This window comes from Gossypium hirsutum, chromosome A03 (genome assembly GCF_007990345.1).
Source record: "Gossypium hirsutum isolate 1008001.06 chromosome A03, Gossypium_hirsutum_v2.1, whole genome shotgun sequence".
Taxonomy (NCBI): domain Eukaryota; kingdom Viridiplantae; phylum Streptophyta; class Magnoliopsida; order Malvales; family Malvaceae; genus Gossypium; species Gossypium hirsutum.
The window spans coordinates 9,850,318-9,867,436 of NC_053426.1; the positions used below are offsets into that span (position 1 = coordinate 9,850,318).

General features: G+C 31.1%; 3 protein-coding genes across 3 annotated transcripts; all 3 read right to left on the minus strand.

Moving 5' to 3' along the window:
- Positions 1–1,300: 1,300 nt before the first annotated feature.
- Positions 1,301–1,747, minus strand: LOC121217802 (uncharacterized). The gene has a single exon (XM_041094153.1). It carries the CDS (start codon positions 1,745–1,747, stop codon positions 1,301–1,303), a length of 447 nt encoding a protein of 148 aa, XP_040950087.1.
- Positions 1,748–9,565: 7,818 nt separating this feature from the next.
- On the minus strand, positions 9,566–10,200 carry LOC107888007 (copper transporter 1). The gene has a single exon (XM_016812196.2). The coding sequence runs from the start codon at positions 10,123–10,125 to the stop codon at positions 9,640–9,642; it is 486 nt and encodes a 161-aa protein (XP_016667685.1). The 5' UTR covers positions 10,126–10,200; the 3' UTR covers positions 9,566–9,639.
- Positions 10,201–15,647: 5,447 nt separating this feature from the next.
- On the minus strand, positions 15,648–16,523 carry LOC107886026 (copper transporter 6). The gene has a single exon (XM_016809812.2). It carries the CDS (start codon positions 16,296–16,298, stop codon positions 15,819–15,821), a length of 480 nt encoding a protein of 159 aa, XP_016665301.1. The 5' UTR covers positions 16,299–16,523; the 3' UTR covers positions 15,648–15,818.
- Between the last annotated feature and the right edge of the window lie 596 nt (positions 16,524–17,119).

Genomic DNA, 17,119 nt, shown 5'->3' on the forward strand with positions numbered 1-17,119 from the left:
TATCCTTCCTTTGTTTTCTGAACTTATCACTTCAACTGTGGCGTTCATTATACCTTTGGTTTCTATCTCGTTAGATTGTGGGTCAAGGTTTATTTGCTGTTTTCATCGATCATTATCCATCTAAGCGCTTGTAAGACTTGGGTCAACAATCTTTCATATTGTTGGTTCGGCCTTTGCCTTAGCTAAACCTATCCATTCCTTCCCTAAACATTCTTTGAACCTTTGTTTGAGCCTATCTTCTACCCATTTTCAGCCTTTCTTGAAACAAAGCACAACTTACTCAATTTCTCGATTGGGCACACACATACGACTCGAAACCACATCAATCGAGTTCGTATCATATAATGTGTTTGATTGTGGGTTTTTCCAAATGGCATGATGAGGAGCTAAGTTCTTGATTTTTGAATTGAAAAAGGAAACAAGGAGCTAAGAAAAATTTTATAGGGAAATACAATGCATTATAACTCCTTCTTAGAACCTACATCAACTAACAAATCTTGCATAAAATCCTAGCGAACTCTGTCATAGACCTTCTTGAGGTCAATTTTTATGGCTATCCATCCCATCTTTCCTTCTCGGATACGAAAAGAATGAACCACCTTTTGAATTATCAAAATGTTATTTGTGATATTATGCCCAACCATAAAACTCGCTTGATCCGGTTGTATTAGCCCCAACATAAGTTTCTTGATTCTATCAACAATAATCTTCGTCAGTACCTTATAAAATATTGAACAAAAGTTTATGCGTCTAAATTGAGAGATTTCCTCTGGGTGAGCAATCTTAAGAATAATTACCAAGAGAGTTTTATTAAAGAAAGAATTTATGCACCCATCCTCAAAAACATTTCGAAACCATTTGACAGTGAGCTACCAACTATATCCTATTGAGATTAGAGAAAACACTTGGAGCTAGTATTGTCCTTCCCTCATTTATGAGAACCTCGCCCATTAAAAAATGTTCGATCAATCTCATCAATAGATGGGAATCTACCTTGAAAGGGAAAGCTTCCTTAAATAAGCCCCCAACAAAATACAAATTCTTAAAGAATAAGATAGCTACCATCTTCTTCATAGCTCCAATCACCATTAATTTTCAAGGATCTAATTTAATTTTGAACTCGAGGAGACACAATGCGCCCATGGAAACACTTGGTATTTCTATCACCATGTATTAGCCAGTCACATCTCACCTTTTGGCGCAAAATAAGCTCCTCTTGATCCAAAATGTCCTTCAACTCTATCAACAATCATTTTTCTATTTTGCAAAGCCCATTAGAACAGCGCTTCTCAATAGCAACTTAAACTCCTTTAAGTCTTCCTAGAACATGTTTTCTTGTAGCAAATATATTCCCAAAGGTCTTCTTGTTCCAAAGCTTAACCTTCTCAATGAAGTAAGCAATTGTATCCGGAAGACAATTAGAAGCCACCCATTCGTTCCTTACAAGATTAGTGAACGACTGATGGGAGAGCCACCCAACGAAAAACCTGAAAGGTAGCTCATCTTTTTTATTGTCACGATTGCCAATTTCAATCAAAATTGGACGATGGTCCGACTTTATCTTTAGAAGTTGAAATACCAAGGTGTCGGGGTTGAAACGTGACCAAATTTCATTACAAATTGCACTATCTAACTGCTCGAAGGTATCACCTCGACTCCACGTAAAATTCATATCTTTAAGCCCCAAATCCTTAAGTCCATTGCAAACCATAACATCCTGAAATAAAGCACAACCCCCACAAGACATTCGAGCCCCCTGCCATCACTACTCAAAATCACATTGAAGTCCCCAGCTAATAACCATGGATCCTGCACATTCTCAACAAGCAAATTTAAGCATTTCCATAGATGCCTATGTTTAGAAGCATTTGGACTCCCATAGACAACGGTTAAGAAACAAAAACCAGTCCTATTTGGCAACGAAACTTTCATATGAATGAACCAAGTATGATTATAAATAACCTGATCTGACACAACATTAGACCATAATGCCTAAAATTCGCTTGAAAATCCACTAGCCTCAACACGATGAGAAAAACACATGCCAATTTTCATTTTAGGGTTTATACTTAACGCATCAATATTGTATTAAATATAAGGGTGATTACAAATGTTTTCGATTTTTTTGTCATCCGATTGTTAAATAACATTTATTTAGTTGGTACAATAACAATTTTAATCCTTAAATTTTATATTTCCTATCAATTTGACTTTGATCCTATATGAAAATTATAAAATAAAAACTTAAAATTATTTAAAAATAGAATTTATAGAAAAATAAAATCTCAAAAATATTACATGCTTCCTTGATGTTTCTCGAAACCAAACTAGTATTACAAAGGCTTGTGAAAATGATTCTGGTAGAAAAAGTACAAATATACCACAATTTTTTTTTCAGATTAAATGCAAATTTTCAATTCATTTAAATGTTTCAAAATCCAAATTGTAAAAATAAATTATATTTTGAATTTTCTCCTTTCTTATAAGGAAAAAAGTTATACCAAGAAATAAAATAAGTAAAAACAAAGAACCAGTAATTTTGCTTAATTTTTTTTATTTTTTTTCTATGTTTTCTTAAAGAATGGATATTGGATATCTCTATAAGATAAATACAAGGAGAAAATTTAGAGGGTTTAAAACAATTTTCCCTTATTTTCTCTCATTTTATTTATTTTTGAAATTTTTATCTACTTTTATTTAAATTTAAATTTTAAAATTTTCTAATTCTTAAAACGAATTTCAATTTTTATCATTTTATATACAATCAAGTTCAAATTGAAAAAAAATATAGAAAATGATAACTAAAATTGTTATTATACTAATTAAAAAAGTGTCACTTAACAGTCGAGTGACAAAAAAAAAACCATTTCCAAAAATATTAGCGCCCAAATTATAACTCTTTTTAATTAGTGACTAAAACGAAAATTTACTCATAATTTAATTAATTTAATGAATAATGGTATAATTTATCTTAAATGTAAATGTTTTTTGAATTTATACACTATTAGTGAATTATATATGGGCATATGATAATAAATTTAAATAAATATTAAAAAGATTGATAATTGATATTTGTGGACATGCCATCAATCTTACAGATACATGAATGTAGGATCCATCAATAGTGAAGGATGCTAACATTTTCTATTTGACAAGTCTACCGACAATCAAGTCTAATCTACCACTTGGCATTAAAAAGGAACAGTAGGAGCAAGCAGATTGTTTAGAAGGCAAACAAAGACAAGGCCAATGTGATATCTGCAGCTATTTCTTGATTTGGTCTGCAGTTTGGACTTAGCTACAAGGCAATAATAATTAAGGGACCACATCCATATATATTATGGGGTCAATGAAACAGGCCACTGGCCCTGTTTGGAAGCCTGGAAAGTCATGGAAAATTGTTGGGGTCAACTAGATTCTGAAATGATTCTATGAGATTAAGAGATGATTTTTGTAATGCTATGTACTGCTAATATATTGAGCGGATTATGCGCTGGATTGCATGAACTCGAAAATTTGACTTGATTAATTTGAATTTAATTATAAAAGTTAACGAATTGATTTATCTAGCTTTAAACTTGGATTGACGTAAATTTAGATTGAGATACTCAAAATGGCCATAATAAATAACTTGAAATGATCTGAACATGGACTGACTACTAGAACTCAAAAAAACCCAAACCTTGAATGATTTAATTGAAAATTTTGAGTTTCAAACATGAGTGAAGCCAGAAAATTTTTCTTAGGGGAGCCCGAATTGAATTGTAAATTTTTGAAAGGTTGAAATGCAATTTTACTATTGTATTAACTTACAATTATAATTTCATCTCAAAGCCTTTTGTCTGCTTTCAATCTCAAATAATACAAAATTAATTGAATTTGAAATTAACCTAAACTCAAAATAATTCGAATAAAAAATTGTCTAAAAATTTTAAACCAAATTTATTCAATCCCGATCCAAAACTAATCTAATCAGATTTGGCATAAATTAGGAGGTCTTTGTTGAAAGCTTAAATCTGTACCATTGTTGAAAGATAGTCCGGTCCTTCCTGCGTCACCATCTAGAAATTAAGGGAAAGCTTAGCCGATATCTCAGGGGATTAATCCCTTTACAACGAGCAAGATTAGAAAGAAAACACTAACATATTGCCAGTGGAAAACCATCCCACTGAAAGAAGTTTGCTCTAGTCAACGCAGCACAAGCCAAAGTGAGCGTTACCCGATTAGCAAGCCTTCGAACCTATTGAAAGGGTAACATACTAAACTGCTCCCTAAACTTAAGACAGTCAGGTAATAAAATTCCCCAGTCAGAGCGGCAAGCATAATGACCTGTTAAAGCTTGTACCAAACGGAAACAATTGACTCGATGATGACCGTAGCAACGGGCAAAGAACGAAGCCATGGTCGTGCTTCCCTAACCACCAGCACGGGATTCAAAATTGCACCCAGATGTCCTGTGCAACAGGGAACTAACTCACCACGCGAGTCTCGGAGCACAGTAGCCCAGTAGTCTGCCTCAGCTGCACCTGATCAAACAACACATTGGCCTCCCTCCACTCCTGCAAATAAGCATTAAAAAATAGCACAATATGGGAAACAAGCACGACTTTTTGCTGCCAGTAGAGCAGGTTATGATGCTACCAAATGCTCCAAAGAATAGTAAGTAACCGATCCTTACCTTGCCCAAGCATCAAGTAATGTTCAAAAAAGCCAGTGATAGTAGCCTGCGACACAGAGACACCAAAAATCTGCCAGACCTGGATAGCACGTGTACAATGGAAAAAGACGTGCTCCATATCTTCAAGCTCGCCACAGCAGATACAGTCCAGGGAGATAGCCAACCCTTTCTCCAACAAAAGAGCCTTACAAGGAACAAAATTACATAATAGACGCCAAATGAAATCTTTAACCTTTAGAGGTAACAAGTTGTTACAAAGTCGAGACCAAATGCCCGATTGCAGCCATATGCCGATTTAAATTAATAACAACCATCGTGAGTGTATTGCCAAATAATACTATCAGCAGGAGGATACGGTGAACATCATACGGCGCCATTAATCCCTCGATCAAGTTCCTATCCCATGCCCAACCATCAATGCTCAGAAGTGCCATTGGTTTCATATCTACCATACCTGGCTGAGGAATAGAGTCAACAAAAAAATTTGTTGTTGTCACAAAGCCAAGGGTGTTTATAAACTTCAATCATAGCTCCATTACCAAAAAGCCAACAAGATCCATCATTCAGTAATTGCTTAGCTACAATGATGGCTGTCGATGCCACCAAATATAAATTTGGTGAGCTCTAACTAAACTAAATTGTAGTATAGAGAAGCAAGGTTGATCTTGAGGTTGAGATTCTTAATATTATTTTTGTGCGACCAAATTCTAATGTCATGATAGCTATCATGCCCACGACTTAAAATGTGTTGTGCTAAAAATAAAACGAATGGGGTTTTAGTTTGTTAGAGTTAAAAATATAGAAATATATAGAACATAATAACAGTTGAATTATAAATGCAAAATAAAATTAAATAACCGAAATTAAATTAGATAATCAAATTTGTGAATTCTTAGCCTTAGACTCGAAATATTCCAGACTCGAGTCTATCTTTGAAAGTGAAATTTTCCTTACAAACGATAAGTTGGTTATAACGATCAAGAACGCATTAACCGTCAACTCTTCCTTGTGTAGTTAATTCTGGTACACCCTGTAAACCAACCTTTACCGACTATCTAACCACGTAGCATGCGTCCACAATTTAGGATCTCGACAGCGTTGCAATCTAGAAGAGTCCAACTCGAATTAACGGCCTCAACTGCGTGGATTGTTTAAATCTAATCACTATCTCTCTTGATGGAATCCAACTGGCATTTTCCCATCTAGACACGCCAATTTGTTCGCGGGAAGCCAAATGTGATAGACGGCCGACTGGTTTTCCCAATTGTACGCCAAATAACTTCAATCCAACGCGCACTTTTTTAATTGAAATTGAATTAAATTTAAGGGACGATTGTAACTATCTCATATTCCGGAGAGATAATGAATACCATGTTGTAAGGTTTTTGTGTGTGTTCATTTCTCACGAATCTCGATTGGAGTGATAACCGGCCTAAAACTAAATAGAGATTAGTTGAACATGAAATTAATCATACGTAATTGGATTATAAGAGTGAATTTTTATGAAAGATAATAGGTGAAGAAGGGAGAGAACTAAAAGGACAATTGCACCAAAATATAAAACAAAAAATGGCAAAATATTCAAATGCTACTGACACAAGAATATGCTAATTGCCTTTTAAATTCAAATGTGTCATTTCATGCCACAATTACAAGTCTTTATATACACCTCTCAAAGAACCAATTTCACATGATTTACTCCTAAAATCATGCTTATATTAACAACCCACCATAATATCAAATTTTCTAAATATATAATTTGTCAAAGTAAAAGTTGATATCTTTTATCAACTCAAAAATAATTCTACAATTTTCAATTCAGCCCCACAGCTTGCTTTTTGTTCCAATTTAGCTTGATTTTTTTTTGTTTTTGAACTTTGACACTCCAATTGTGTCCTTGATAAAATTTAAGTAAGAAATCACAAGCTTAGTAGCATTCTATTAAAAAATTGACAAAAATTTGGTACATTAAATATATAAAGTTAGCTTGCTATCAAGCAACAATACTCTTCCAAAGAAGAGAAGGGTATCCATAAAACCACAAGATGAAATATATTTGACTTTGAAAGATTTGAAAAGAAAGAGTATCAGTTCAGAGATAATTTGAAAGATTTGATAAAAAAGAGTATCGGTTCAGAGATAAATCTCTAATCTTATTTAAAATCGCCAAGTTAAAATAGTTAAGATCATGAAACCCTATACCTCCATACTTCTTGGAAACTCAAAGATTATCCCACGAGGCCCAATGAATCTTCCGTTGATGACCATTGCTCGAACCCCCACCAAAATGAGTTCATCATACTTTTTGGAGTCACATATATTGATCAGAAGTAAAAACAAGCTCATACAATATATTGGAAGTGCTTGAGCCACAATTTTCAACAAAACTTCTTTACCAAGATGAGAGAGGAATTTGTTTGATGGTCACTAAACTAACTAAAAATTCGACTTAAGGCAAGCGCACCTATCGAACAGTAGTATAGTTATGGTGAGACCAGAAATATCGTATCCACAAAGATTAAAAGTACTAGTAATTACTATCTTTTTATTATCTAGCCTAAAAATTAAGTGAATGTTTACCTAAAACTAATTATTTAATTAGCTAAGATTACGACAGAGATTAAGGTTGGAAAATACTTTTGAAAAACTGATTGAGAAGACAATACCCAAGAAAGAATCCACCTAGACTTCACTTATTACCTTTGAATTAGACGATTTATTCACTTGACTTATTCTGTAGAAATCCCCGATTTATGTTAATATCCCTTTCAAGACTAAAAACAACTGGCTCTAGGTTGATTAATTGAAATCTCTTTCTAATTAAAACCCCTATAGTCGCATTAACTAGATCTATGGATTCCCTTATAGATTTGACTCTAATCCGGCAGATTTATGTCGTCCTATCTCTAGGATTGCATACAACTCCGCTTAATTATGAATGCTCTACTCTTAAACAAGGACTTTTCCTCCACTGAGTAAGCACATCAAAAACCTGAATTAATATATTGGAATATTAAAGCAATGACTAAAACTCACAATTAAGAATAAGAATAAATATTTATCATATAAATCAAAAAGTAATAAGATTCATCTTAGGTTTCATCTCCCTTAGGTATTTAGGGAGTTTAGTTCATGATAATAATAGAAAACATCTCAAAGTATGGAAAACAACAAAACATAAAGAAACCCAAAGGACTTCTAGGAAATTGGATGGAAATCTTCAGTCTTGATGTAGACCCTACCTCCGAGGTGATTTCGATGGATGTTCTTGAGTACTTCCCTACCTTCTACTCTCCGTGTTCCCCTTTTATCCTCTTCTAGGGTTTTTATATAGACTTTGCAATGCTTTAAAACCCTCAAAATTGACCTTTTTCGAGTAGAATTAGACTTGGGCTCGATAGGGACACGGCCGTGTGCCACGCCCGTGTGAAGGTGCTCAAGCCGTGTGCAATTCTGACTTGGTTTAATGTTGACACGGCCATGTCACATGGGCGTGTGGTCTACCCGTGTGTCACACGCGGGCGTGTGGATCACCCGTGTGGAAGTGCCTAGGCCGTGTGAAACATTGAATTAGGCCCAATTTGTCCGTTTCTTGTTCTTTTTGCTATCCTAAGCTCTCCTGAGTATAAAACATGAAATTAAAAGATTAGGAGCATCAAATTCAGTAAAACCAAGGAAAAATCATTCATAAATATGCCAAGCATGGGGTAAAAATATGTATATATTACGGTTTATCATTATTCTTCCAACTAAACAGTCATTTCATTAATTTGTCTCTATGAACAAGAAGACCTACTTTTTATTTCTTCCCTCCAACTAGAGCAAACCATGATCCAAAGGGGAACTCACTCTCAGCAAAGCGCAAATCCTGCCTCTAACTAAACATAATGTTCGATTTCTAAGAGTTAACAGCTTACCTCGGAGTCGCTTCAAATGTTGATAGAACATTCTTAATTGTTCGACGTTCTAAATACACGACAGTAAAAAAGAAGAAGCTATCATCAACAAACAACAAATGCTAAATAGATGGCCCAATCTCCTCTGCTTCCCTTATAAAAAGCTAAGGCCTTCTGTGCAAAGAATAAATAAGTACAGGGATAAGGGATCCCCTTGTCCAAGTCCACGGTTGGGAACAATCAGGCCTACTTCATATCCATTAAACATAATAGAAAAAGTAATCATTATCACACAGAGCATCATCCAGGTTACTCACTTCACATCAAAACTCATCTTTTCCAATATAAATCGGAGATAACCTCAATTCACTTTGTCATATGCCTTGCTAATGTCCGATTTCAACGCCACCTCCCTTTTGTTACCACGACCCTTATGCCTTTGGTGATGAATAGTCTCAATCTTATCAGTAAAATGATTTAGTGTTAAGTGATATATATAAATAAAATGATATGATATATGTTGGAATTGGAATGTTAAAATCTAAGTCTAATCCATGTTTTAAATGAGGGGTGGTGTTATTGGATGATAAGATCTTAATCCCTAAAAAATGTGAAATTATATTTTTAACATTTTAAAATTTATAAAATTATGATTTAGTATACGGGAAAATTGTACATTAACCTTAAAATATGATAATATTTAATTTTAATCTTTTAAACATTATAAATTAATAAAATTATAAAATTATATTTTAACTCTATGAAAATATAATCATTTTAGACACTTGGCATTTGGATTGTGATGAGATGAAGTTCAAGGCATTACCAAAAGTCAAAATCCTTGGAACAACACAAATTATGCTTCCAATAAAAGCAACCATTCTACTATTAATCCTTTTATATAGTTAGGCAATTATCACAGAAAAAAAAGGAAAAGAAAAAAAAAACTTTTTCTTGATAATTTGATTCTCAATTAATGAAAGATATTCAATTAAGAACATAGCTTATATATTGACCCTAAACAATTTGTGGCATTTTTCATTACAATAAAAGAAGGATTCAATATCAGCAAGCCATAGGGGGAGGATCAGATGTATTATCATCAAGGAACATTTCAGTGCTTTTCTTGAAAACCCTACTTCCAAACAACAAAAATCCCAATGCATGGCCAGCCACTGCCATTAAAAACACCCCACCATTAAAAGACATGACAGCAAGCATTACCAAATAAGCAAGACCAACCCTAATGGCATGCAACAATGTTTGCACAACGCCGGCCAAGACATTGCTCGATCCTTCCCCTAGCAGCTTGATCAGTCGAGAATGCGAGAGCCATTCAACGAGGAACGCAAGCACGAAGATGAATATTAAGGCTAATGCATACATGCCGGCACCTCGCCGGCTGGGCCAGCCGGAGAAGAGGATCTCGGCAATGTTGCCCCAGAAGAAGGTCATATGCATCATCATCATGTTGTGGTGATGCATACCAGAGGTTCCATTGGTTGACTGAGATGTTGGTGCCATGCCTTCCATGCCATGTTCATGATTCATTGTTGATATATATAGTATAAGTACTGTAAAAGAAATTGTTTTGATGGATATATTATGGAAATTTTAAGTTCAAAGACAAACGTATAAATATTTGTTTCAAGTTTAGATTGTGTTAATAAGACCAAAATTTTAGAGGTTTTGGAAGGTTAAACGTATAGTATTAGTACATTATCCTTTATTGTACTATTAGATTTTGTACTACAATTTAGTTCATTTTTTTAAGATTTTTTGTCCCTGCAATTGGCAAATTCTACTTAGAATTTTCTTCCCAAAATAATAGCATTGACCCAATTTATTTTAAAAATTAAAGGGTAAAGTACAAGAATTGACACCTAATTATTAGTTCATTTTATTTTGGTCACTCAAAGATTAATTTTTTCGATTTAGCTACTCTTATTGTTAACCTAGTATTTGAAGTCTAATATGGGTTTTGTTTCATCTAATAATAAATTTAGCCCATACATTCTATTAATTTGATCCTAAATATAAAAAAAATCAACAAATTTAACCTTCAATATTTGCAAATTTTGTCATTTTAGCTCTAATTCTAAAAATTATAGAATATATTTAAGGCATCTTTAAAATATTTTTATATTTACTTTTTCTTATCAACCATGCTCATTTTTTTCATCAACTAAACATGTCAAAAACCCATAAATTAAAGCTATTTTTTTTATCAATCTCTTTTGATTTAGTTCACTTTTCCCTTTGCTACATTGTTTTGTCTCAAATGTCTAATTAAAACCCAATAAAAGAATCTGAAAATTAGGATCTCTTTAAATATTTTTTATTTTTTTTATAATTAGGACTAAAATGATGAAACTTGTAAACATTGAATGATAAATTTGTTGAAGTTTTTAAATTTACTATCAAATTGATAGAATGTGTAAACATTGAAAAGTTTAAATTTATTATTAACCCAATAAACAAAGCCCATGTTAGATTTCCATTAGACAACTAACGAAAGAGTGATTAAAATATATAATTTTAAAAAATTAAATGACTAAAAAGAAAAGTTGTAATAATTAGATAATCGAAATAAAATAAACTAAATAATTTAGTGACTATTCTTGTTATTTACTTTTCTTTTTGAATCATCGTTCTAATCATATCTGCTATTTTGACACAATACCTAGAACTATCCATAGTCTTTCTCCACCCTATAAATAGTAAGATGTGCTTTAGTGCATTTGAACCCACATCCTCCTTTATTGGAAACAATGTCCATGTCAATCGAGTTAAGACTCAAACGGCTTACTTAAAATTTTAAATGGTAAAAATCATTATTTTTAACTTGATTAAGTCTTAGTTCAATTGTAAAAAAAAATTAAAAACTCTTATTTTTATCCTTTTCATTTTTACAAAGTATTTTAAATGAAAATAATTTTTTTATTTTCTAATTTCTACATAGTTTCATTTTCAATTTTTAAAAATTTCAACCAAACACATTTTTAAATGTTTTCCATTTTCCAAGAAAAAAAAACAAAAATGGCCTTTATTTTTTTAAACCAAACGAAACCTTAATTTCACTTATGTTTTGACTTATTAAATATTTAAATAAACTATATAATATTTATTATAAATGATTAATATTAATATTAATTTAAACTAAATTACATAGTATTTATTATTAATTATTTATACTCGGCGAAAAATCAACTGATAATAACAATGAGTATGTTTTTATGTTAGAAAGGAAATAACTTAACAAATATGAAATAGAGTAGTTAGATAAAATCGCATAATATGTTTATTTTTCTTATTAAATTCATTAGTAATTATATTACATGATTTGATTTTAAGTTTTATTTTTGTTGATTTTTTATAATAATTAATATTATTTTTAGAATTTAAAATTATTTAGTTGTGTAATTATATATTATATTGTCAAAGATGATATAAAAAATTACGATATAATTACACTATGTTAGCTACACATATCTAAAGAATTATATTTTATAATTATACTTTGGTGCAATTAATTTATGGTATCTAAACATACCCTTAGTATAAAACTATGTTTGTTTCTATTTTAGGTAAAATAATAAATGTTTACCTTTTTTTTGTCACTTTAGTCCTAATTCTTATTTTGTAGGTTAAGGGTATGAAACAAACAAATTAAAATATTGTTATTTAATATTTTAAGAATATTATATTTAATTTCATAAGGATAATTTCGTAAAATATTATTTTATTATCGAAGAGATATTTATTAAACCAAACATGATATTAAGGTACAAGATTTAGCTTGAGAAATGCTATTTGGCATTATTTTCTTACAAGAGCAAAGCCAAAAAAAAAAAATTGCTTTGAAGGATCATAATGAATAATAAATAGTTTTCCCCCAAATGAGCATTTTGTTATTTTTTAATGTACATAAACTTTGGTGCTCATTTTAAAAGGATAGGGATTAAAATTCAGTTTACACTATAATATAAGGACTTGTACAACAATATTTCCATGTGAAATAAGGTAGGTTGTGGTCCCTATCAATTTATAATCTCTAACCATAGCAATTAATATCTGACCACATACATTACTGAAATCACAGCTAAAAACCACAACCCAAAGCATAATTAATTGATGACCTTAGTTTTTCAAAGAAGTCAACAATTGGGGAATATGGCAATGGATATCACAAGAGAAGAGAAGATTCAAGAATGAAGGAGAAATCTATAAAGGTCCAATCCTGCTCTCAGTCCCTAACCTATTCATACATTTTAAATTTAATCTCCTTTTAATTTCATACAACTTAGTCCCTCTACTTTTTTTTTATTTAAATCGAATAATGTTGTGTTTAAAAACAATTTACTTACATGGCCAAGTTAAAGCCGTGTCTACTCTACTTCTTTGAACCAATTAATGTTGAAAAAAACTCAAAATTGAAAACTTCATAATCCTATATTCAATATATTCATTTGCTTCTTTAACGAAAGTTCTTTCACATTATTATTAAATAAAAGTAGAAGGATTAAATTTTAAATATACAGAATATAACAACTGAGAGCAGAATTAAACCATTAATAAAAGTTGAATTTATCACTTGACAAATTAAACCACCGCCCCGTTGTTGCTCTCATCAGCACACGGCAGTACGGCATGCACCTTGCCTTTTTGCACACACGTTTTAATATCCATGGACTTAATAAGGAACATCAAGTATGCATTTTTTTATAATAATATATAATAAAATAAAATAAAATGTGTAGGGGTGTTTAGTAAACAAAGTTTTGGGTCTTCTTTAATTGATTTAGGTACAAATAAAAGATTTGATAGTAAAAATTTTTAATTATAGTATTTGGTGAATGAAAGTTTGCAATAACTTGTTGAGTTAAAACCTTCAAAATAAAAAATGCAATTATGGACAACTTTTTTCCTAACCGATTGAGAATGAGATACGTAGAATGACATATCTAACTATATTTACTCAAAATTTAATCACTAATTAATTTTCATAATGAATGTTTATTTAAATAAAAAATACTTTGCAAATAAGGAACTTAAGAAAATTATTTATTTAAATTTTTAAAAATATTAACTAATTAATTTCCCATAATGAATGTTTTAATTCTTTGATAATAGTGTTTTATTTCAATAATTTCACTCAATAAAGACAAAATTATTATAAACAAATAAATATTTAACAATAAAATGTGTCATACTTTTATTTGTCATTTTACATTCACATATCAGCTTTCAACTATCAACTAATTTTTTTTAAACAATTTTAAATAAAGAGTTAATAGAATCAATTGCTAAAATCAGTCATTACAATCAATTATAAGTCAATTGCCAAACAACCCGTGTATATATATATAATATCCCACTAGCGTAAGTGGTATTTCATGACAGTAACATGTTAGTATACACAGATAAAAAAGGAATGCAAAGATTTTTTTCCTAAAATCATTGATTGGCTTTTGAGTATTTAGGAAGGTTGCTTTAATTGATGGGTTTCTTTGAAAGTACATTTTTGTTCATTTTTGTACATTTTTTTTTAATTCAACAAGTTAAGTTTTTTAAAAAATAATAAATAAATAAATAAATAATTCCTTTTTAATTCTTTACTATGCCATTTGCATGCATGCATGCTCATCGGCAGCATGAATTATAAGGTAGAAGTTCATTACGTTTCTTCCCATGAAATTAAAAGTTTGAAAGTGCTAACAAAAGAATATCATGTTTCTGAAAAACCAATTGAATACTGAATGTTAAAAGATTTTTTTTTTAAAAAAAAATGTTGCCATTAATCAGTTATATAAATTATAGGTCTAATTTTGTTTTCAGTCACTATACCTTTACTATATTTGAAATTTAGTTCTTTTACTTTCATAAATTTAATCTACCTATTCTTATGCGTATGTGTTTTATAATGTCTAACGATCCAAAGATCGGGCAGGATGTCAATTGAAGACATGCACAAATCTTTTGTCATTTCATCTAAAATTCAAACAACATTTATTATTTTGATTTAATAATTGAAACCACCATAAAATTACTTCCATTTAAATTATGTGATTTCTTTTAAAAAAATTGCTCACCTCGCCAATTTAAAGTTGCATGTAATTTAGTCATGGTACGAAAAATGAAAGTGTTATTAATTGAATTTTAATTATTAAATCAAAATAGTAAAGTAATTAAAGAACTTGAATTAAAAGTAGAGTGACTAAAATTTAAATATATAAAAAGTACAATGATCAAGAGTGTAATTAGACCCAATAAATATTTTTTTGTCGTTAACAATAAAATATACTCTATTTTTATGAGTAGAAATTGAACTCAATTATATAGATAAAAGCAAAGCTCATGGTTATAAATAGTAACATGTATGCTGTATGTATGCAACATTTGTGCATAAAAAAAGGTATCTTAAATAGTGGTGCCCACTTGCAAAATGCAAAATATCATGATATTAGAGAAAATATCTTAAATGCAACCCTAAATATGGATCCCTACATACTTATGGATGGTACACATTTTATTGAATCCTTGATGTGAAGGTAATAGATAGAAGAACCACCCATCAATTGCATTCATTGGACAATGAGTTGACCCGCAACTTCCTGCTAATTCCATCCAACAAGGAACCCAAACCCTAATGACTTCACCTATCATCAAATCATAATCAGCGTTGAGTAAAAAGTAGTTGGAGTTAATTAAATTTAATTCTTTTTATCCCTTCAGTTAAGTTGATTAGCTTAATAAAATCGATTTTATAATTAATATACTAAATTAAAATTGTTAATATTTTTACACAATTAATATTTTAATAATTTTATTGTCAGATTTATAATCTATTTATATAGATCATATATATGACCGGAATTAAGGTTTTGAACTATTCAATAAATATTAACATAAATAATAATTTAAATTAATTTATAAATATATTAAATTAATTCAAAAATTTATATACATAAATATATATATAATTATATTAATAGATTCAAACACATGTCTCTTTGCACTGTTTTCACCACAGCCTCATGCTAAAGATAGGAATCAATAATAATCCAAGGATATGAATGGGTAAAATGTATACTCACTGGTTCTTAAGCAATCTATGATTTTTTTTTGTATCGAATGAAAAACAAATACAGAGCAAAGCACAGATTAAAAGATAAAAACAAAAATCTAAAACCATAAACATCAATTCTTTTAGACCCAAACCCGAAAGAAATAAACCCTAATATTCAACAACTCATAGGCGGAAGATCGGATGTTTTGGCGGCGGGGACGGTGGCGGAAGGTTTGTTAAAAACACGACTGCCAAATAATAAAAACCCCAGAGAATGGCCAGCCACGGCGGCCAAGAAAACGCCACCGTTGAAAGACATGATAGCCAACATCACCAGATACGCAAGTCCAACCCTCAGAGCATGCAACAAAGTCTGAACCAGACCGGCGGTCACGTGTTTGGTGGAACCGGGTTTCATGAACCGAGAGTGAGAAATCCCCTCCACCATGAAAGCAAGCTGGAAGACAACTATGAGGGCCAAGACATACATACCGGTTCTGGTTCCTGGCCAACCGGAGAAGAGAATCTCGGCATCGCTACCCCAGAAGAAGGTCATATGCATCATCATCTTATGGTGGTTCGTCATGTTCATGCCGCCATCTGATGTGTTGTGCATCATCATGCCATGCATATTGTCATCATTCATGCCCTCCATGGATGAATCTTTTTCTCAGTTTGGCTCTTGAGAGTGTGGGCCTGCTTGGGAGCTTGTGAAAATGTACTGTTAAGGTTTTAATGAAATGGCAGTCTCTTAAATATCCGCTTTGGTTCATATAAAGGAGAGTAGCTGTTATTGCAATCTGATCGTACATTTTTTACATACACGCTGTAATGTGTAGTACATACGCTCAATGAGGAAATGTCAAGTAACATGGCAACCTTCTCAATGGACTACATTAATTTTATTTTGGAATTTTATTTTTAAAATTTTTATTTGATTAAATTCCAAAATAAAAATAAAGTTAAATTATTAACATTAAATTCTATATATATAAAATTATTTTTTAAAAAGTTTTACTTATTAAAATAATCACTTATGTTTACTTCAAATTACATTTTAATTACTTATATTTAAAATATTATATTTTAGTCACTTACGTTATCGTTTTGTTATGAAGTAGTCACTCTACTGTTAAGCTCCGTTACATCCCTACCAGTGGTCCTACGTGGCAGTCCAAGTTGGCATTTAAAACCCATTTGGACTGCCACATAGGACTGTCGTTAAGGAGGTAATATAATTTAACGGTAAAACGACCACTTCGTAACAAAACAATAACATAAGTGACTAAAATGTAACATTTCAAACATAAATAACTAAAATATAGTCTCAAGCAGACAAAAGTGGTTATTTTTATAGTTTACCCTTTTATTTAATTAAGATTCAAATAACAATAATCAAATTTATATAGACCCGTTTTTAGTGCGAAAAAGGATAGATGTTATCAAATTTATTACTACTTCATAATTAATATGTTT

What these genes read in the sequence shown, in the direction of transcription:
- LOC107888007 (XM_016812196.2), bottom strand. Translation starts at nt 10,125, where the DNA reads ATGAATCATGAACATGGCATGGAAGGCATGGCACCAACATCTCAGTCA.
- LOC107886026 (XM_016809812.2), bottom strand. Translation starts at nt 16,298, where the DNA reads ATGGAGGGCATGAATGATGACAATATGCATGGCATGATGATGCACAAC.
- LOC121217802 (XM_041094153.1), bottom strand. Translation starts at nt 1,747, where the DNA reads ATGTCTTGTGGGGGTTGTGCTTTATTTCAGGATGTTATGGTTTGCAAT.